This window comes from Ambystoma mexicanum, chromosome 4q (assembly GCF_040938575.1).
Source record: "Ambystoma mexicanum isolate Mex_15411 chromosome 4q, UKY_AmexF1_1, whole genome shotgun sequence".
In the NCBI taxonomy this organism is placed as follows: domain Eukaryota; kingdom Metazoa; phylum Chordata; class Amphibia; order Caudata; family Ambystomatidae; genus Ambystoma; species Ambystoma mexicanum.
Genome location: NC_090928.1, coordinates 533,870,273 through 533,893,559, shown reverse-complemented (window position 1 = coordinate 533,893,559; position 23,287 = coordinate 533,870,273). Strand labels below are relative to the sequence as shown.

General features: G+C 46.7%; 1 protein-coding gene across 2 annotated transcripts in view; it reads right to left on the bottom strand.

Annotated features, from left to right (window-relative positions):
* The window catches only part of ARFGEF3 (ARFGEF family member 3), a 1,236,769-nt gene that overhangs the window by 347,158 nt on the left and 866,324 nt on the right, over positions 1-23,287 (bottom strand). For both annotated transcript variants that reach the window (XM_069608078.1, XM_069608079.1), the window contains exon 23: positions 16,675-16,816. In XM_069608078.1, coding sequence (XP_069464179.1) covers positions 16,675-16,816 — 142 coding nt within the window. The remainder of the gene's footprint in view (positions 1-16,674; positions 16,817-23,287) is intronic.

The following is a 23,287-nucleotide window of genomic DNA, read 5'->3' as shown; positions in this document are numbered from 1 at the left end:
GCTTCCACCTGTTTGAAGACATTTGCAAAATATTGGTGTTGTGGGTTATGCAATTGGATATATGTGACGTTGTATGAATGCAATGTATAGTGTGTGGAGGCGAGTAGAGATGTAGTGTGTGGAGGTGAGTGGAGATGTTATGCGGCCTCTGTATTATGCAACCTGCCATCGGAAGTTGTTGTTTTGCAAGCTCTGGGAAGTCAACCTGCGAATGAGAAATGTTGTGGGCTCTGCTGGGTTGCAAACCGCTTTCAGAAGTTGCTGTTGGTGTTTTGCGGGCTCTTGGAGGTCAACCTGCGAATGAGAAATGTTGTGGGATCTGCTGGGATGCAACACGCTTTCAGAAGTTGTTGTTTTGCAGGTTCTGGGAAGCCAACCTGCAAATGAGAAAATGTTGTGGGCTCTGCTGGCTTGAAACCCGCTTTCAGAAGTTGCTGTTGTTTTGTGGACTCTAGGAAGCCAACCTGCGAATGAGAAATGTGGGCTCTGCTTGGATGCAACCCGCTATCAGAAGTTGTTGTTTTGGGGGCTCTGGGAAGTCAACCTGTGAATGAGGAATGTTGTGGGCTCTACTGGGTTTCAATTCACTATCTTTTATTTATTTATTGGGTATTGATAAGGCGCTTATACAACAAGACAGTGTTTCAAAGCACCACAAGGCACAAGGGGAAGGGAACAAGGGAGCAAATACACAATGAAATGGACAATTAATAAATAGAAACAAACAGCGGTCCTACTAGGCCTTGTGGTATTAGGAGCGTGCAAGTGCAGTGAAAGAAAAAGTATAAGAAGGAGGGGGTTAGGGGTGGGGTAAGTGATATTCGGTCCCCTAGAAGAGGAAGTGCGAGAGGTGCCCATTGGGAAGGCAACAGGTAAGGGCTTGGCCGGAGACACCCAAGGCAAAGTGGGAGGTCTAACGCCCCAACAGGTAAGTGCAGAGTGGAGGCGAACCACCCGTCAGGCCGATGTGGGCCCAGGGGGGTTTGCTGGGGGCGATTGGGCAGGAGGCCAGGACCCTATTGGACTCTTGAGGGATCAGGCTGCCAATCTCAGTGACAGAGGGAATGGTTAGCAAGGGAGGGGGAGAGAGAAGGAGGAGGAGAATAGAAAGGTCTTGAGTTGTTTGCAGAACTTGAGGTGGTCTGGTTCAAGACGGAGAGAGAGAGGGAGGCTGTTCATAGGAGGGAGCCAGCTCAGGAGAGAGATCTGGCCCCAGCTCTCTGTTTGGAGAAACGTTTGATCACCAGAGAGTTGGAGTCAGAGGATAGAAGGGATCTGGAAGGAAAGTATTTAGTGAGAGAGAGTTGCAGGTAGAGTGGTCCTAGGCCCCAGACAGAATTGTGGATGCAAGGGGTCTTGAATTTAATCCTTGCAGCAACTGGGAGTCATTTAAAAAAACAAAACGTTCTTTATTGTTTTTCATAACAATTTAACCAACATTCAGTAACTTCATACCCCTGAATTTCCCCTACAACTCCGCCCGCCCTCGCCCGGCTCGACACATTGGCACAGTACCATAATATGTTTATCCCGATCCATTTGCTTTCCTGTATCTGTTTTGGCCTTCTTTGTAAGGCCACAAAGTTTGTTTGACTTCGTTCATTTTCACCACATAAAATCACAGCCCATACTTGTGTTCTATGGCACGGTGGATTGTAGCTTTCATTAAACCTCCTTTGTGCGCCCCATCCATACATGTTTACGTGAGGCTTCCGTCCCCACTCAATCCGGGTCTTGTTTATGGTGAGCTCTCCACCTCCGCCCGAGTGGTTTGTTTCTAGTCTAAGTAATACTGCTGAAAAGGGGGCCAGTAATCGATTGGTCGGCTACTGACTTGAAGTGACTGTGCATATCAGGTTTCTCTTTGTTCACATGTATTCATAAGCTCCATACATCTAGTAAACACTGGTGCGGTGCATTTCCCCCATGATCTGGCTATGAGATATCTTGCAGTTACCGAAGCCATCCCCAGCAGCTTTTTCTCCCCTCTGGGGCCTTCTCCAACCAGAGCCAAGAACCACAGTAGTGGTGTATAATCCCACTGTTGATATCACCAACATGGCTTCCTCAATCCTACCCCAGAAGGGCTGTACTCATGGACATACCCACGCTACAAGATAAAAGTCGGCAGCTTCTTCATTTCACCTTACACATGAGGAGGACCTTTCGGGGTACATTTTGTGCAGTTTGGCTGGGGAATAGTAAACTTGGTGGAGAAATTTGTAATGGATTATCCTGAACTGATTATTCATGGACAGGCTATGTGTTTGCATGCAAATGAGTCTCCATTGCTTTTCGCTTATTACCTCCCCCAGATTGTCCTCCCAGTTAGTCCTGTACTTCTGTTCCTGAGCTATCGTCTTACCCCTAGAAAGCGTGTATATAGTCTACACCAGTTTCTGGATCGAAAGCGCTTCAAGCACATATTGCAGGACGGGATGGATGGCTGGCGCACAGGGAAACTCAAGCCATTTATATCTGAGTACTTTCCTGATCCTGTGTTACATAAGTAGGGTCACTGCCGTCCATTCTCCCTTGGTTCGTAATGCTTCCCAAGTTATAAACTTTCCATCCTGTACTAAGTCTTCTAGCGCTTCGATCCCCAGCTTTTGGAAGTAGGTCTGGAAAGATCTCTCGTGTGTTAGCGGGATCCCATGTATATTGTATAATGGAAGGTTCGGGAAGTAGGCTGCTGCTGTGCCGGTCAGCTGAACAATCCGTTCCCAGGCTCTTCACGTCACTATCATGGGCCGAACCTCCATTCGTGGTGCCCGCACCTGTTTACCCCACAGCCTCCCCACAATGTCATCTGGAGACGCTGTCTCTCTAGCCAGAAGGGAGTGAGGGGAGTCGGAGGTAGAGGGACACCATCCCACTATTTATTGTATCTGAGCCGCCAGATAGTATAGGTATAGGTCTGGATTCTCCAGACCGCCCTGTTCGTATGGCTGTTTAAGAATATCATATGATATCCTGGCGTGTATGCCCGCCCAAGCCAATCTTATCATTAAGCTCTTGATACGGGCCCAGAAATTTTGAGGGGGCCAGATGGGTACGTTGTTAAATATGTAGAGTAATTTGGGCAAAATGACCATTTTAGCTAGTGCAGTGCGTGCTGCTTGGGATATGGGGAGGTGTATCCACGATTCTACTTTATGTTCTAGCGTTTCCAGTATTTTCATTTAGTTGCCCATATAGGGATCTCCCATATTGGTGGTCACCAATACTCCCAGATAACGCATACACAGGGGCACCAGCGGACGTCGAGACCGATGTCGGTCTGGTGCACCGTCGGGGTCAATTGTAGTATCTCGGATTTGTACCAGTTAATTCTAAGTCCCGAGAGTTCCCCGAATCTGCCTATTTCTTGTGTTAGTGGGGGAGGTTTAACCTTGGATGTTTGACGTACAACAGGATGTCGTCCACATATAGTAATATGACAATGTGTTCCTGTATTGGTACGCCTTAATGAGCATGCAGTTCCCTGATGTGGCAGGCAAGCGGTTCCATCACTAACGCAACCCTGCCGTGTACCTCTCGTTGGGTAGATATATTCCGACGCTATCCCATTCGTATACACCGCCGGTCTGCGGGCTGCGTACAGGAGTCTGATCCACTGTATGAATGTTAGCCTAAACCCCGAACAGTAGAACACCTCGAAGAGGAAAGGCCACTCGACTGAGTCGAAGGCCCTTTTTCGGCATCCAACGCTGCTATTGCTATGGGGACGTCTGGATTTACGTTATCTATGAGTTCGAATAATCTCTAAATTATGATGTGTTGATCGGCCAGGTATAAAACCTGCCTGGTCCGGGAGGACCAGTGCCGCGATGTGTGGGAGTTCCCTTTCTGCCAGTATTTTTGCGAGGATTTTATCATCAATATTAATGAATGATAGTGGCCGGTATAATGTGCATTTGGGGGTCTTTCTCGGGTTTGAGTAACACAGTTATTAGTGCCGCTCTCATGGATTCCGGGAGGATTCCAGTCGCTAATGTGTTCTCATACATATCTCGTAGTCTGGGAAGCAAAAGATCTATATAGGCCTTAGAAAATTCTGCTGTTATGCCATCTTTTCCCGGGGCCTTGCCATTCGGAAGAAAGTGGATTGCCCTGCGGATCTTCTCGTCCGTTATTGGGTTATTCAGTTCTCCCCCTTGCTCCGAGTCCAGCCACCCCAATGCTACCTCATCTAGGTAGTGCATCATCGTATCGCGTTCCGCGCTAGTACGGGACGTGTACAGCTGCTCATAATACCCCTGAAAAATCTTATTGATCCCCACCAGATCTCTAACAAGTTGGCCTGTTTGGTCTTCTACTTCCATTATGGGGGTTAGTTGCCGTTCTTGTTTTATGGCCGATACTAGTGTTCTACTGGGTCAGTCACCTTCCCCATACTTTGCTGTTGCGAACGGGTCCCCTTTAAACCTTTCCTCCCTGATTGCTACTTGGTGTAATTCTTCTCTCTGTTTCTTTAGGGATTCTCGTATGTTCACTGTGTCCTGAGTTCCCTGCTGATTCTCCAGGCCCTTTAATTGTTTCTTCGAGTTTGCGCATGGACCTTCTTAGGGCTTTCAGTACCCCCCTCTTTGGACATACAACATCCTCTCACATACACTTTAAATGCCTCCCAAACGAACCATGGGTCTGGACCTGAATTTATGTTAAATGTGAAGTATGTCTGGATGTCTTGGTTGATTTCCTCTCGGAATGCCCCAGGGTCGTGGCTCTAAACCTCCAACGCGATTGTATAGGGGGGCCCGTCGGGCCTTTCAGGCAGGCTAGGAAAGCCGAGTGGTCTGAGAGGGTGCAGGGAAGTATTTCCGCCTCTGCCACACTTCTTGCCATGGTGGAATTAGTCATTATATACTCTATTCTAGACAAGCTGCCATGGTTGCTTGAGAAGAAGGTATACTCTCTCTTAAGTGGGTGCTTTTCTCGCCATACGTCATGCAGATCATGATAAGTTGCTATGACTGGCCACGTCTGTGCAGCGTGTGGTAGAGTCAGCTGTACTGAAGAGGATCTATCTTGTTCCAGCATGAGGGCCATGTTAAAGTCCCCTACCCAAATGGTGTCATACCCCGTGAACTTGTGTATATGGTTGGCACATTTATGGAAGAATTAAGGAGAGTCATTATTCAGTGCATAGAGGTTTATCAGCAGGAGTTTCATCCCAAGGCTTTCCCTGGCCAGCACTATACATCTCCCTTATGTGCTCATGTAATTCAAACTCCAGGGAGTTATGTATATAAATTGCCACACCTCTAGAAAGTGAAGTATAAGAGGAGCCGTACCTGTGTATGCCCCATCCGGGCAGACAGGGGATGAGAGCATCTCGGACTAAGTGTGTTTCTTGTATGCATAAGATGTTAACGTTATGCTTTTGCTGTCATTTGCAATTACATTGCCCTTTTTCTGATTGCTGAGACCTTGGATGTTCCAGGAAATTATTGACAACAGGTTATTTGTTTTCCTTTTATATGTATATTGGGCTAATTGGTTCATTCTTTTGGTCATTCGGGACCCCCTGTGTGCGGTTAGTCCGGCCTTACATTGTTACCTGTCGGGATGTCGGTATGATGATTCCTTTGTGCCTGTGCCTTCTTGTGAAACCCATTAGAAGTCTTGTCACCAGGCCTGTGTGGACTACCCTCTATCCCCACCCCCATATCCCACCCATCTCCACCCATGCCAGAAACAACAACCTACTGGCTCCCTACCCCCCTCTCCCAAAACATCCCAATGATAACATATTTCAACAGTTCCGCAGTGTATGCTGTAAATGGGGTACTGAGGGTGGCCTGTACACTCCATATGGCAATAGCCATCGCCTAGCAAACCATGCCCCCGACCAGTGCCCTGAGAGACTGTGTAGTTAGGCCCAAGGATAGTTTACATTGTTGCATTTATTTGAAAGGATATAGTAGTGGCGTCAGGACGAGCGTCTCGCCGATCCCCCCTAGTCTGGAATGCTCGTCGCAAATCGTTTTGCTGCTTCTGGAGAGGTGAAGAACACTGTCGAGCCATTGTGCTGTATTCGAAGTTCAGCCAGGTACATCATTGAGTATCTAACACCCATTTTTCACAGCATGTTTTTTACTGCCTGGAAAGTCTTCCGTTGTTCTTCGACCGACGGGCTGAAGTCCAGAAAAAGTCTGATCGTGGATAATCCCCATTTCAGTTCTTTTTTATCTCTTGCGGCTCGGAGTAGGGTGTCCCTGTCTCTGTAGCAGAAGATTCTAGTGATAATAGGGCGCTCCGGCACCCCTGGGAGGGCCCTCGCCACCAGCGATCGGTGTGCCCATTCTACCATGTACATATATGACAGGGGGGGTTCACTAGGATATAGACTAGCAGCTGCTTCACAAATTTCTCCATGTTTTCTTTCTGGGTTAACTCTGGAACTCCCAGGATCCGAATGTTGTTCAGCCTGGAGCGCCCCTCTAAGTCGTTCTTTGCTATCACTTTTTTGACCGATTGTTGTAGGTCAACAATCTCACGTTGCAAGATAGCCATTTTGTCCTCACCTTCACCGTTTCTCTGTTACGCTTCGATCATACGCCCGCAGAGTTCATCGATTTGTATTGGGGAAAAATCAACCTTGCATGCGAGTAGGTCAATCTTAGCTCCAAGATTGTCTGTGCTGCTCTTTAGTGCCAGCAGTGTCTGGTTCAGGGCTGTCGCATCCACTTGCGCTGTTGCTTAGTTCTGTTGAGAGGGAGTGACAGGCTGTGCCTGGTCGACATGTGCAAATTGGTCTATTTTTGCTTGCTTTTTTGGGTTGACCATTCTAATACCAAGTCCGATCCTCAGTCTTTAGTAGATTAATGCCCAGCAATAGTGGTGTGCTGTTGTCAGCGGTGTCTGCTTCCAGCGATGCCTAGAGAATTGTCTACACCCACCACCAGAGTTCCCCGAGTATGGCAGGTTGTTACGGGTCAGACTTCCACCTCAGTTTTACGGGTGCACCAGCTCCCCTGCCCACCTTCCCTTGCTTCTTCAGGGCCAGCAATGTGTATCCCAGGTGTCCTAGCTTCTCACCTGTGCTCGGCCAGTCTTTAGTTGCCAGTGTAGTTGAAGCCACTCCGTGTGTAGCCCAGGGTCTATTAGGATGGTTTCTAGGCGGTACTGTTACAGGGTCCCCCTGTTACCAGGACAGTGTTTTTAGGCCTGTGTGGCCTCCCTCTACTTATAGCGGTGGGGGGGCTCGCCTCCTTGTTCTGATCGCTGATTGTGTGTCTGTTCGATCTCTGTCTTGCTGGGTATCCGTCTGTTACCGGCAGTCTGGCTGGCTTTGTTGCAGGGCGGGGAGCAGTTTACGGGTCCACCGTCGGTGTGTTTTTCCTGTACCCGCCGACCCCCCTCCTACCTCATATGCCGGGGAAGGGGACTCGTGATGTTTCTTTCGCTATCAGTGTCTCCAGGGATCAGCATTCGTGGCTCTCGCTGATTCCGCCACACTGGATCGGGACAATCCCCCCCACTTACACTTGGCAGTCCAAAGGATCTCCGCCTCACACGTCTCACAACATCACACCGGGGGTCGAGCTGCCACTTCGCCGAAGTATGCCTTAACGTTTCAAGAAACTGCTCCACTGGCCCCCGGGGGTGCTCGGGTCAGCTGGAATCAGGAAATTATAGAGGATTTGTAAGCCGTCACCAGAGCTTCTCAGGCAGCGGCCCTCTTGATTAGCCGTGCTACAGCAGCGCCTCAGTGTAGAGATTTTAGAGTCTGAGAGATACGGACCCAGGGCTTGAGGCCAAGGATAAGTCTTGCAGCCTTATTCTGGATTAGTTGAAGAGGACGGAGCGAAGACAGTAGTCTAGCCTGGAGAGGACCAGAGCTTTAGAGAAATTGAGCTTCTGGGGGAAGGTGAGGAAAGGGAGAATGCCCCTAAGGAGGTGAAGTTGAAAGTGGGAATTCTTGGCAAGCTCCAAGATGTGAGGAGTAAAGGAGAGGGAGGAGTTTAAGAGGACCCTCAAGGTTTCTGGCCTCAGTGGAAGGAGAGGGAGGTGAGCCCATAGAGGACAGCCAGAGTGCAGGAGGGAAACGGGGAGCAGGTGTCCCGATAGGAAGGATCTCGGTCTTATTGGAATTAAGACAGAGATCATTGGAGGTGCACCAAGACTGAAGAAAGAGCAGACAAGCAGTCAGGGATGATGGAGGAGGAAGAGGGGAACGTGAAGGAGAATTGCATGTATTGTCTGCGTAACACTGGAAGTGAGGAGAGAATGAAGAGATCTGAACTGGATAGTCCAGCCCCTTTGATGAGTAGCAATTACCCTGGAGATGGATGGGGATGAATAATTTACCCATACATCAATAATAGAGCCGACTCAGGAAGTTGACAAAAGGAAGACTCTTAATATCAATTTTCTAAAACAGGGAGCATAACGAACATCAACGTAATCGCTAAATCCTCTTACTCAATGCATTTAAGAAAAAATGGAACATTTGTAATCAATATTCGGCATCAAGGACGTTAACCTACGTGTGTACTATCGTCATCCTACGTGGCAAATTACAAAAACCTATAAGCATGAATGAATGGATCTTAGTGAACATCTAAGTATATGATCCATACTAATCTAAAAAAGAGTAACTATGTGATTGGTTACTTATCAGGTGGGGCAACTAAGCCCTCCCCTAAAAATGACCACTATGAACGTTGTTAAATACACAATGTCCCATTGGTTTACACACTATAGGACCCCTACATACGCAGGTCCTCTACAATTGGTTGGCACTCTATCCTCCTTCAGTACTTTTCCACCTACGTTAGCAGCCTGCAGGCTGGCCATCCGGGTGCTGGTGAGGTTGCCTTAACTTAAGCTTCCCACCAATTAGCATATCAATCTATAATCACCTCAATGGTATACTGTCAATTAGGCTTTTGAAGCTCATCCTTGAAAGGGTTCTTAGCTCTGAGAAAATTAGGGAGGGAGTAGCACAGTCTGCTTCCATGCGTAGGTATGACCATCTCGTTCATCCAACCTCATGCTTCCATGTGTCTGGAAACCATGGAATCAAGCCTTTTCGTGCATTTAATATTATTTTTTAATAAACCTCTGACGTCTTCCTTGTTATGTTCATGTCTTCTGAACAGAAGTCTTGTTCTTTCACACGACTTTGTAGCCAATATCAGTACACACCAGTTTGATAAGACCTTGGTTTCTTGGCTCGTCCAGCCTCGCCTTCTGAACTTCACTTGTAGTTCAACTTGCTTTTTAACTGCAACACACTAAAATAAGGCCTTCTTTGCTACTGTCCAACCTGCTATAATACGTTTAATGGAAACATCCATAGTTCTCTTATTCTTATATATGTATACGTTGGCACTTGCCGCAATCTATTCACTATAAGCTTAAAGCTCGCTTCACGATTACTTTGCTGCTTGCGTTTCTTTTGCATCTGTACACGTGTAAAATCACTTGATATCTTCCTCTGTTTCTGTGGCATAAGCTTCTTCACCTTGAGCCCAAGATGTCACTTATCCTTATTACTTTCTTGATGCTTTATAGAATATCTGCATTCTCTAGTCACTGCATCTCTTCTACGTACGTCATTTTCAGCTCCATGTAACATATACTGGCAATGGTTAGTGACATTACCATACATCCTTGCCCCTTATTGGCTCTGCTTCTTCAAGGATTTCATTCAAATGGCTATCATATTTCCTTGTATGCAGATATGGTTTTCTCAATAGGTACCTTGGCTCCCAGATTCTCTTAGGTACTGACACTTTCACTGGTACTGGACTGAGCCCATACTCTGCTCTTTATCGATTCAACTGTTCTGTATATATCACATACTCTGGTTTCCAGCATACAGGTAAAAGGGGCGGGTCAGTTGAGGTGGGGGAACTTGGCTCCTCCTCTACAGATCAAGTGAGCAAGAGGTGCAAGGAAGATGTTGAAAAGCCAAGGCGAGAGGATAGAGTCCTGGGGAACAACACATGTAAAGGGATTGGTGGAAGAAGAGAAGGGGCCCAGGAGCACCTCGGAATGGGAGATACCAGGAGTATCATGGAGACGCTGTATGAGGATAGAATGGTTGACTGTGTCAAAGGCGGAAGAGAGGTCAAGGAGAATGAGAACAGCAGAAGAGTTAGAGTCAAGATTTGCGAGGAGTTCTTCGCGGGTATTCAGGATAGCAGTTTCCGTGCCTCTGGATACTCCAAATCCACATTGATGGTCATGTAAACAACTACTGAGCTTGGTATGTTGGGTCAGTTGGGTGATGACCAATTTCTCCAAGAGTTTCCCAAGGAAGGGTGTAGTAGAGATAGGGATGGAGTTGGAAAAGAGGGGTCGGCTGAAGGCTTTTTTAAGAGGGGGTGCACAAGGGCGTGCTTGAGAGAAGAGGGGGAAGAGCCAGATTCTAGGTAGTGGTTGCAGAAGTCAGCAAGAGCTGAAGCGAGGGGGGAGATGTTGTTCTTAATGGTTCTGGAAGAGCAGGGAGACACCTGTTTGGGTGAGACATTAATAGAGCGAAATACTCGAGAGATCTCATCCATTGTGATAGGTGAGAAGGCAGAGAGAGCGGGAGGGGGTGTCAGAGAGGCCAAGGGGGCCAGGCGCACAGCGGGAGGAGTAAAAGAGGGGGAAGAAGAGAGAGAGGTCAGAAGGTCCTGAGGTTAGTGGTGAAATGGGTGGCCAGCGCAGTACAGAGGGCCAGAGAAGGAAGAGGTGAGGTGGAGACTGCGGATGGATTGGCTAGTTCCTTACATATTTTGAAGAGTTCAGCTGTGTTGTTAGAGGCAAGCCTGGATGTGAGCCCTCTTCTTGGAGCGGATAGAGAGGAGGTATTGCCTTTGGAGCAGGCCAGTATGTCAGAGGATGAGCCAGAGGTCTGCCACTTGTATTCACCAACTCTGCACTTGCGTTTCAGAGTGGCTAGATCAGAGTCGTACCAACTGTTACACTTGAAGGCAGGTTTCAGGTGGATCCTCATGACAGGGGCAAGAATGTCACTAGCAAGATGAAGGTTGGCAAGGACAGAGTCAGTGGGAGAATCAAGCGTAGGGGAAGGAGGAGGGAAGAAGGTGAAACAAACGCAGCAGCTGACACTCGTTTCATAGGTCGGATAACCGTGAAGGAGGCTGGCAGTGGTGGTGGAGGCTCGGTCAGGGGGTCGAGAAGACCCAGATGAGAAGAGAAGAGAGGAGAGGGATGATCAGAATAGGAGAGCAGGGTAGTGAGAAGGGTGGACAGCGGGAGATCAGCAGGGATGAAGGCATCAAGAGTGTGTACGGCAGAGTGGTAGGGCCAGAGGGGAGAATAGGGAGGGAGAGAAATGTGCAGGGATCACAGAAGAGAGAAGAGGCAGAAACAGTGGAGTCAAGGTGGATGTTGTAGTCTCCAAGGAGAAGGAGTTTAGCGGTAGATGCCAGAAGAGAGGAAGTAAAGTCAGCCCATTCAGAAAGGAAGACAGACACAGGGCCAGGGGGCCTGTAGATAGTTACAATGGTGAGAGAGAGAGTCGGAAAGACACCAAGCTTGCAGACAAGACTTTCAAAGAAGGAGTAGGGCTGGGTGGGTATGTCGAGTTAGGGAACCACTCAGGGAAGATCAGGGCTACTCCACCACAAGGTCGGTTGGGCCGAGGATTGGAGAGGATCGTGTAGCCGTCAGGGAGAAGGGTGTCAAAAGCAGTGACTGAGTTGGCATTGAACCACATCTCGGTGAGAGCGAGGATGTCGCGATCAAAGTCTTCAAGGAGGAGGCAGATGTCAGAAGAATGTTTGACAGCAGATTGAGCATTCAGGGTGGCTAAGTGTAGGAGGGCACCACATTTGAAGGATTTCCGAGGAGGGGTACAAGGAAGAGGTACCCCAGTCAGAGGTGGTGAAGGAGGTGCAGTGAGAGAGGAAGGAGGATTAGCAGGAGAAGGTAGGAAGTTGGGAGAGAAGAAGATTGGGTTGAGGACACTGGTCCATGACAGTGCCATTGTGATAGACATTAATTTTGCACTTAGAGGATGAGAGGTGTGCCAAGAGTACTTCCCATCTAGTGCCGCTATTAATGGGTGAGGAGGAAAAAAGACAGAGGGTAGAGATCAGATGGGGAGTCCATAGGTCTGGAAAGGGGACAGAGAAGAGGATATGAGTGATAGTCTGTCTAGAAGTAGCACTAACACAGGTGTCAGCAAAAGGTAGGCCAGGATTAGAGGCCAAGAGATCTTTTTAAAGCTTTTTTCTTTCAGACTTTGTGAGAGGGAAGGGATGGGTGATAGAGTAAAAGTTAGAATAGATGGGGGGAGATGGAGAGTGCCAAAGAGGTGGAGGAAAAGAGGGACAGTTTGAGAGGCTGCACAATGCACGGGCAAACTAACCAGGCGGGCTAGCAGCCGAGGGAGGCAAGAAGGATACACAGATGTAAAGCACACCAGAATTCGAAGGTTACCAGAAGCACACAAATGCAGTACAAAATGGAGGGTGCACAGATGTAAAGCACACCTAGCAATGAAAAGGGCAAATAGGGCTGATACAGCAAAATGCACTGCAATTTAGGTAATGCCGGCAGTGATGACATCAGCAAGATTTGAATGTTAAGCATACAGCAAAATGCAGTACAGTTTAGGTAATGGCAGCAGTGATGACAACAGCTAGATTTGAATGTTAAGCATACAGAACAATGCAGTACAGTTTAGGTAATGGCAGCAGTGATGACAACAGCTAGATTCGATTTTGTAAGCATACAGCATGGAGCGCAGATTATGTGTGGGTGAATATGCAGAAGAAGTCCTGTGAGCCACTTGGGTGAATACAGGTAGGCAGCGGGTGAAGGATCATGGCGAAAATCAAAGTTAGTAACAGTGCCAGGAGAGAGAAAACAGGCTGTGAACGCCGAGAGGAATAAGTTTACGAGACACCCATGAAGAGGAGTGGGATCAGGGGCCCAAGTTGACAACAAGGGGCTGGAGATGCAGGCCTCTTCCAGGCCCGGACAGGGCAATCCATCAACCTTTGATGGAGGCCCTTAGAGGAGGCCATTTGTTTGCCTGCCGGTTCTAGGGCTGGCTTGAGTGGCCCTGGCAACAAATCGGGAGGCTAGATGGAAGGCTGATGGTGTGCATGAGCACACTGCCTCTGTCATGGCAGAGATGATGGAAGGCCCGGGAGTAATGGGAGTAGAGGAATTCTCGGGCAGTGTGGGTCTGTCCCACGATGTTCGCTGCAGTGAAGCAGCAGAGAATGCACATGCAGCTGTGAGGGGGACCGGAGGTTAGAGAGCTTTTGAAAATGCAGTAGACACAGCTGCAGAACGTGGGAGAGTGGACAGGTTACAGGTGGGACTCTGAGGCGGGGCGCAGACTCACAGTAGGGTATTAGAGTGTGCATGCTCAATTAACGTAGAACTGGGGGGAATAGCAACAAAGCTTACCCCCAGATCCAGCGGTGTGAGCAATGGAGATCGGGGGTTAACTGGCATTGCATGGGCTTTCGCCTGCAGCTCCCTGGCCTACCAGAAGATGAATGGGCCACGACCAATCCCGCGTCTCGTTCAAGGAAGTGCCTCTGTTCCCCTCTGCAGGCCCGGGCTGTAGAAAAAATTAATGGAACCCAGCACCACGAGGCAGCTCAATGATGTTGCAGGGTGGCAAGAGGGCCAGAGAAAAATCTGAAGTTGTTTTGTGGGCTCTGGGAAGTCAACCTGCAAATGAGAAATATTGTGGGCTCTGCTGGGATGCAACCCGCTATCAGAAGTTGTTGTTTTGGGGACTCTGGGAAGTCTACCTGTGAATGAGAAATGTTGTGGGCTCTACTGGGTTGCAATCCACTATCAGAAGTTGTTTTGCAGGCATTGGGAAGTCAACCTCAGAATGAGAAATGTTGTGTGCTCTGCAAGAATGATACCTACTATAGAAATTGTCTGACAAATGCTCTGGGTAGTTAGCCTGCAAGTGGAACCAATTGTGGTTGTAGTCCACCTGCGAGTTGAAACTATTGTGGTATGCAGGCTCTGGGTAATCATCCTGTGAGTGAAAGTTGGCTAGTGGGCTCGGAAGGCATTCAACCTGCTAGTAGGAATTATCAACGTCTTGCAGGTTTGGGGAAATCACCCTGCTGATAGGAGTGAGTGTATTACAGGTTATGTGGGGAATCAACATGTGTGGAGAGGCAGGGTATCAATAAAGATACATCAGACATTTAGACAACTCAGTTAAAGAGAATAGAGTAGCCTGGGATGGCGCAGGAGTGGAGACCATTACGGTTTTTCTTGCAGTGTGAAGAAAAGAAGATATGTTGTGATTTACATGTGAGTCTGCTTGACATCATTATTCTGTGTGGAATCTCTGAGAGTGATGATTGTGTAAAGTTAGGGAGTGTGATGTGATGCAGGTGGAATAATGAGGTTTGAAGGGAGTTATCAGTTGTTTCGGTCTTACCTAGACAAGCAAGCTTATTATCACAAGCTTACAATGACAATAACTCTTTTTGTTTGGCTGAGTCGGTGTCCAGTATGACCAAATGTATTGTTGATAGCCTCTTTGCAGGTCGGTAACAGATACACACCTTAGGCTGCATTCATCTTCAGGTTCAGAATCATGCGTCATTCATCTGCACAGTCATAACCTTAGGGGTCCAAAAATTTATATGATCCTAGAATAGTCATTGTAGGTAGATTGTGGCAATAACACCAAACACTGAGGATTCCATAACTAAGAAGCTAATTAGAATTGCACACCATTCATATTTGGGCATGAACTAAACGAAGGCAGCGCCTCAGACTTTTGCTTCAAAGAGACGTCTGATCAGCATGGCATGTCTAACCGTCAAATGCTGCTGATTGATCACAATCGTGGTCAGACACAGCATTGTTCATCTCTAACCAAAGGCACCATGAACTGAGACTAATACAGTGCCAGTCCCTCTGGCTGGAATGCATGGGTTGCGTACCGGATTTAGCTACCTCCTGGTGGAACAGATGCTTTCCCTCATTAGTCAGCCAACCATCACATGGATTGACAGTGTGTCCTTTGAAACCAGTAGAGACTGAATACAACACCTTTTGTTAGCTTTACACGATCCATCAAGGTCAGGACTGATAAGCTGTGCAACTTGGTCTTTCTCTGGAATGACAGTATTGTGGTGGTAGGATGCTCAATCTCACTGATGTTGGATTGTGGGTGCAGGGGTCATTCACAGGGGCACCAAATTATTCTTCAACCCTTCTGTTAGCCAGTCATTTCCCTAGGCCATTAATGTAACCCCCTAGATATTGAAGGTGGGCTAGACTCATCCTTCAGAAAGTGGATAGCATCATTCCTGCAATCGCTTATCACTTTCTGGGGTATTAATGGCGCTTGTCAGTCCTGTGGCGAAAGTAATCTGAGCTGGTGGGAATTTATTAAGCTCACCTCATTGACCTATTTGAATTTTTCCTGATGTCTGCTTTGATGATCAGTCTTAAAGGTTTTAAATAAAGGAAGCTTATTTTGCTAACTTTGTTGTGTGCCTAGCTTTATTGTTAGTAAAAGGCTTCCCTGCCTTACTCTTGTGAGACTGCTGATAAATTAGTGATAAGGAAGCACATCAATATTAGTGTACACCGGGGTGCTCCTGAATCCCCGACACTGGATCAGTGGGCAGACGATATGGACACTTGTGCAATGTTGGAACATAGAATCTACAAGGCACCGGGCTGCCACACCAAAGCTTCCAAAATCTGGGGGAAATGGGAGGAACGCGATTCCCGGTAGCCTCTGACATTTTGCAGGAACGCGTCCTGTGAACACATGGAGCTGGCTAAAGAGGGGACTCATCGGACTCTAATCATACTTTACTATTGATTTACTCTTCGAATGCACAAGTTTTGATTTTCGATTTTGTTTCTTTGTTTGCTTGTTAATTGTGATTGTTGTAGAAATCAATAAAATATATTATTAAAAAAAAATATTAGCGTACACCACACTTATGAGGAAAGCTGGTAAATGGTACTGGGTCAGTTTACTCTTATGTCCAATACCTCAAAATGTGTTTGGGGTAAGCAAGGATGACTAGGTGGGGATAGAATATTTCTTTAGATACCACATCTCATTTTATTGTGTAGCTGCCATCATTCATTCTACTAAAACTGCAGCTATTCACTGCACATTGTGGAATATAGAACTTATTAAATGACTTAGGAAACTCTACTACCAAGTAATGGTATGGATGTTCCATTAAAGGGATACAAGGATGTTTACTATAATAAAATATGACGTTCCTTGTGCTTAATATTTTAACGTCCGACAATGGAAAAGTGCATTCATCTATTATATTTTACCCTTTTGTAAAGTTTATGCTTCTTCAAGTGGTCTTCCATTTTGGGAACCTCCCAGTGAAAATAGGCACAGACATGATAAGAGGAACTGAAGTTCAATATGTAGACATATTACAGCAGTACAGGTGCACAGTACATTTGTTTTAACATTATTTTTCACCCAAAGGCTTGCATAACTTTCAATCAGTCCATTGTCTTATACTAGTGGTTATCCCATTCCCCAGCACTCCATAGGCTTACACAAATAGAGACCATTAATCCTTCACATACAAATCTACCTAATGATCCCACTCCAACCAATCTCAATAGATGTATACCTACATTAACACCTTCTGTCCCACAATGGCATACACGTAGCATTCCAAGGCAAACAAGTCATATTAAGTTAAGCAAAAAACATACCCATAGAATACTCTCCAATCAGATACTCCTTTACATCCGACTTGCTGCTGTGCACTGTTTCTAAGGCACTGAACAAAGGCCTCCAACCAGACTGTACTCTGGGTGAACACATCTCCACCAGCTCCCCAATGGAAGTAATAACCTGCCACATACAAAGGAGAAGAACACATACAGAAACAGAAACAGGTCAATGCTTTAGTGATGGGCAGAATAAATGTTACTGAATTAATGTGGCAACATAATATTGTTTGCATTACAATCTTACTCACTGTAGTGACTGCTGTCCATAATCCCCTTTCCTCCATACTTACAGGTGTCCGTCCCATTGGGACGGGACCGGTACAATTGCACAGCAACATTCCACTAAAATCTCAAAGATGAGGGTGGAGCCCATGCACATGCAGAGTTGTGGTCACAGCTAGCGCTGACTCCACCCACCATCCCTCATACCCCTGCATTAGATGGGCATTCTAACTGGCATTCTTATTATAGACGGATGGAGGGAGTAGGAGAACAGCAGTCTCTTATTCCTACATCCCGTCCCCCTTTCCTCCATACGTATGGGAGAGTACCAAGCATCATATTCTGAGAGGAAGGAGCTATCCTAGGCAAAATCAGTTCTTCAGAGGCTAAATACCAGCAGGCTGTCCTGATCTGCTTCTGGTGTACATGCAAGTAGTGTTTGCAAAAGGCAGACGGGGAGGACCACTTTGCTGCCCTCGCAATTACCTCCTACTGAACTTGCCTTTGAAATGCTACTGCAGTGGCTTTAGTTCAAACCTCATATGCATGGAGACCTCTTGGAACAGTCTTGTGATGCAAAGAGTCACACTCTGAAAAGCACACCACTATCCATCATGCAATAGAAGTTTTCAATGCCTTCCTGTCTAGTTCGGAGCCTCTGAAGATAAGAAAAAGGGTTATGCTCTGTGACGAATCAAAGGTATTCGTCCCTTCTCCCCAGGGGGAGCCACTCCCTTTGGGGCTAGGGAAGTGAGCCCACACCGCAAGAACCTCCCTAGGTGTCTGGGCAAGTGGTACCTCAGTGGGAGTGATTCCCCCTCAGGGGACAAGGACTCTCATTCCAAAAGGCACCCTCTAGACCAACCACAATATCTTCATATATGGGACGGATTTCCATGAAGAATACTAAGTCCTCCTTCTATTTGGCTTCAAACAATGTTGAGTTAAACAACTCATTTCAAGGAAAGGAGAATATTTCTTTAAAAATAGATATGTTTATAACAGGGACGAGTGGATCACAGGAGGAGAGGGAATGTGGTGCTCAGGGGAAGGCCCCTGACGTAATCACGCCTTGGAGAGGCAGAACTAAGGGAAGTCACAGAACCGACTGGGATTCTGAAGAATGCCAGCTCAGGAAACCAGAGAAGCAGCAAAACAGAGGAAAGAGAAGCTGTAGGTATCAGGTAATAATATCCCTATATATAAGATCGCCGGGAAAAGGTTGTGGTGACATTATATTGGTGACCATATATATAGGGACTGGGGAAGCAGGGTTTACGGGGGTGTCCCGCGCTCCGTTTGAAGAAAATAAAAAGGAGTTGGCGGTTTGCAGGGGTGTACCCCGCATGTTCCATCTAATAATGTCCTGAACTGGATAACCCAGCCCTTTAAGATGAGTAGCAATTACCTTGGAGATGGATGGGGATGTAGATTTTTATTCATACATCAATAATCGAAACAACTCAAGTAGTTGGCAAAAGGAAGACTGTTTTAATATCAATTATCTAAAACAGGGAGCATAACAAACATCAACGACCTCGCTTGATCCTCTTACTCAAACATTCATAGTAAAACCTGAGATCGTATATGCAAAACACGTCACCAATGACGTTAACCTATGTATGAACCAACGTCATCCTATGTGGCAAACTACAAAAACCTATGAATATGGGTGATTGGCTCTGAGTGGACATCTAAGTATATGATCCATATTAGTCTAAAAAAGTGTGAATATGTGATTGGTTACTTATCAGGTGGGGCAAATAACCCCTCCCCTAAAAATGACCACTACGAACGTCACTAAATACACAACGTCCCGTTGGTTTACACAACTCTAGGAACCCTAAATACACAGTGCTCTAATTGGCAACCAGTTGTGGCTTCCACTTTCATGTCGTGGTCATTCCCATTAGTACCACCTTGCTTCTATTTCCTTCATAAATGTTCATTACTTGTTTTGTTTTATGGTATCCAAATATGCCCTTTTTTAGTCACTTGGTTATTCAACAGTACATATTTAAACTTTCAAAAGCGTTGGTAATAACTTTGAGCTTGTTTGGCATTCAAATTCATTGGCTTTGGCCATCCACCATACTCATAACAGTTCTTAGCTTGCTCAGCTTATAAGCCAAGAGCTGGAAGAAGTTTGGAACTTTATTTTTGAACACTATTCCTTTTTGCTGCGGACATCTCTACGCACTGTATACAGTTAGGTGTGAGGGCAAGCATGGGTTTCGGACACAGACAGACTTTGAACTTACTGACACAGACTATCCTTAGTTTTCTTTAGGTAGGTAAATCCCACCTTAGTGTAGGTTAAGTTAGGCCTTACTCATCCTGACATTTTAGAAAAATAAAGCTTTCATTTATAAAGTTGAATATGTTGTCTTTGTCTTACTTCATGATGCCTTCACAGGCTGTCTAGTGAGAAGAGCAGGGATTTAGCAGTCAAGATTAATGTTTTTTATTTGCAACCGCCTCACCAGTATAGTTATTGAAAAGCGCTGAACCCTCAAAGGGTAAATACAGTATTTTCTGCTGCACACCTTGTGCAAAACTGGTAGAACACAGCTAGGCTGCCTTTATGTGCATGGACCTGGCTGCATATCAATATGATGCAATGAAGCTTCGAGAAGGTCTTGTGCTGTTGTCCTGGTGTCAGCTAGCCCAGAACAAAAAGCTGCCTGTTTATCTGATGGACGGTCATTTCCAAAGGAGCAAACTCCTTCCAAAGTTGCTGATTGGCTGCAGCAAGTACTGCATTGGCATTAGGCTGTCTCTGATGAAGTGGCATGTTTGCATACACTTTCTTTTCTAGAGAATCTAGTAGTATGTAAAGCTTGGGTTCTCTAATGATGACTCTGCCATCTGGGGATGTACTAGTAACTTCTTTAATTAAGTTCTTGTACATTTTACTAAGTACATCAAGTCAGGTACATTCAAGCTTAGAGCAACATGCACCGGCATCCTCTCACTTAGGGGTCTACATCTCCAACGGACTCTCACAGAACACATTCATACATCAGCATTCTCTCAGGCTGCATTCTGTGTCACTCACTCCAACATTCCAAGCATTCAGCTCAGGATCCAGGGGAAGCTTAGTCACTACACAGTAGTTCCTAGTTTCTACAAGGATTACAGGACAATGCACAAGTAGTACTAGGGTGACCAGCAAAGAAGAGGGCGGAGGTTGCACTGAGGTTAACATCAATCTGAAAGTAGTAGTCTACACTTGAGGTCAATGTTTTGTTTATTGGATTGGGTGAATGTGATTTACTCCAAAATGTTGCTGCCTTCACCAACATATCCCTCTCAAGGGGAATTCATGATCTATCCACAGCTTTGGCACCTTAACACCAGACACTGGGTTCTGCTGGAGCGTGAAATGGATTGTGGAAGCCTGCAAATTCACCCACAACTTAGAGCCTCTCATGGGTGGCTCTGGCTGAGGAGGGGATATCCTCTTCAGTGTCATCCTGGGGGGCTTCATCAGTCCTTGTAGCAGGTACCTAATTGTGCTGGAATTGTGCTGAAACCAATGAAGGTTGTGGCTCTTTCATCAAATAGTCCCCCGAGGGAAAGTGAGCTGGAGTCAGTAAGAGCACTGTAAGCAGAATTGTCAGAGGCACAGGCGCAGGAGCCACTAGTTCAGCCAGTGGGACTGACCGTTATGGTGTAATGGGGAAGGGGGCAGAGGAGGTGCTGGAGGCCCAGAGCTTGCCTGACGGAAAAGTCCCTTTATGAGACCCTTACATACCTCTTAGCGCACACGATTTTGGTATGCGTCACCCACCATGGAATTAATACATTCACCCGCCATGCCCCCTGCCTGTCTATTCATTCTAAACTTTCACTCGCCCAAAAGAAATCCTCCTTTTTCACCCACCCAGGGGAATTAAAATGTTCAGATGTATGCCCTTAAAATATGATCTTATCGCAGAGGACCGCATGAGAGACTAAAACCTATCACAAAATAGTCCTCGCAAGCTGCCGGAGACGCAAATGCTGGAGTCTACGTAGCCCATGAGCCAGCATCCAGGTAGAGGCCTGATCATCAAAATGGTTGTATCTCATGGCTTGCCTAAGAATCACAGAAGCACATACATGTGGAGGAAGTCGGGTACTGGGAAGACCACACGGATGTAGTCACATGTGACTATTCAAAACGTGGAGCAAATGACCTGTGGGCAATGTAGCTGGAAGTCTGATTGGACCAGAATCTGATCTGGGGGTTTCAGACTCATGACCAGAATCTTGTGGTGAGTCCTTTGGGAAGGACAACACTGAGACTGAATCTGTGGATGTCAAAATGGCACCCGAATTCCCCTCAGGGTGAGCAGCTATTTTGTATGAGATTGCTTGTGGCACAATAGAGGGCTTTGAGGCCTGTTTCATCTAGCATGTGGCCCTGCTTTAGGCATAGGAAACCCCTTTGCTCGAGGTCCAGTTATGGTATGGACCTTCGAGGAAACTCTGGTGGAAGAGAGTGAGCCCTTGAAACAAACCCCCTCAGTAGAAGTCCTTGGAACAGGCTCTGATGAGCCCTGAGGCAGTCGGCTGGTGAAAGCCCCAGTGTCCCCCTCAGTGCAAACACCAGCATGGGACCCCATGGGCTTCCAGGCGCAAGCACCAATGAGAACCCCGACAGCATAAGGGCTGCTACCCATAGAATGGCTGGTAGGTGTAGAACGGAAAGAAAGGCCCCTCCCAGTCACAGCGTCCCCTGTGAAGGTGTCACTGTGCTGGGACGCACAAGAAAATAAATAGATCACATACCATTGCTGTTCACTTGAGACAAAGCATATAAGGTGCTCTGGAGGTACCACCCCAAAGATCTCCTCACAGCATGCTAATCCTGGTGGGAAAGGGTATCTCAGCCATGCATGTGTCCCATCAGTGATCGGACCGATATACTCTAAGCACAGGGATTATGGGTCCTGTGCCGTAGTACCAGTAAACCACAAAAAACACTTTTGTCCCTGGCGTAAAACGGGGAACGAAAGGCAGGTGTCCAGCAAAGGAATTGACTACCCCCAAATTTGAAGATTGAATACATTTTGCTGTGCAAATTCACTGGCCCCATCTCGATATTGTGGACACTCATAAGTATGAAGGAACGGGGATGTAGAGGTATTAGTCTCATCTGTAGTTTGGGGCTTTCTGTGTAACAGAATCCAAAGGTTGACTCTGTCACCAAGTCTGTATATAGACGGGTCTGCATTTGTTGTTTGTCCCTGTGCTTAATAAATGACTATGGTACTTTAGACAAATCTCTCAAAACATTTTTATTCCGTTAATCGCATTACAAAATTACTAGTGTGCGAACCTTGATGTGGTTAGTTCTGGCCGTGGCACAGTATAAATCCTTTAGACATTAGGAACAGCTGGAATGGAGTCTTTGAGCCAGAATGGGCATCATCCCCTTTGCCACTTTAAGCTGTCTGCTGCCTCACTGTCCCATTCTCATTCCTCCAACCTCCATTTGGTCCTGCCTATGGAGGATTGCCTGGCCCACTGAAACCTTCCTATGCTTGCTGTTTATACCTGGCCTTCCACACTCATTCAATCTTCAAACTGCTTCACTTCCCTACTGCCACTTTTGTACCTCTTTGTCACTCATGGACCGTGTTGTGCGCAACACCCTCAAGTCCCTAGCTGTGCCCTCTTCTTCTTGCCCTCAGTCTTCCATTGTCTCCTCTCTGTCTGGAAGCTGCTGGTGGCATTTCCTCCTTCACCTGGGCCTTTACTACCACTACCCATCTGCCCCCTAATGTTACCACCTCCTCCTGATGTTTAATGTCCATGTCTGACGTTACTAGTTTCTCTTGGGTCTCCCCTACTACCACTGCCTCTTCTTGTTGCTCCCCTTACCTGATGTTACCATCTTTTAGCAGACCTGTCCTGCTACCACCATCTCCTTTCTCTCACCCTCCAATCTGATGTTAACAGCGCCTCCTGGATCTATCGTGCCTAAACCACCCGTCTCTGTGCAATCGTTGATGTTATCACTTCCTCCTATATATGTCCTACACTCAGCAACTTCTCCTGTTCAATATTCACCACTGATGTCATCGCCTCCTCCCAGGCATCTCGTACTCCCACCACTTCTTCCCTTTCTCCTTCCAGCCTTAATTTGATCAACTTTTCTTGCTCTCCTTTGCAACCACCTCTCTAGACTCTTCTGTCTCTCCAGGATAACATTTATCCACCACTGGCACATTTCCAGCCTCCTCCAACTTTGAGCCTTCTGCTCTTGCAACCCAAATACTGCAGTTGGCTACATTTGTACTGTAAAGACAAGTGTGGGTTCCTTTCTCCCCAGGGTAAAACCTACTCTTAGGGCCTGTACCTTTGAGGGATTTGTTAACTT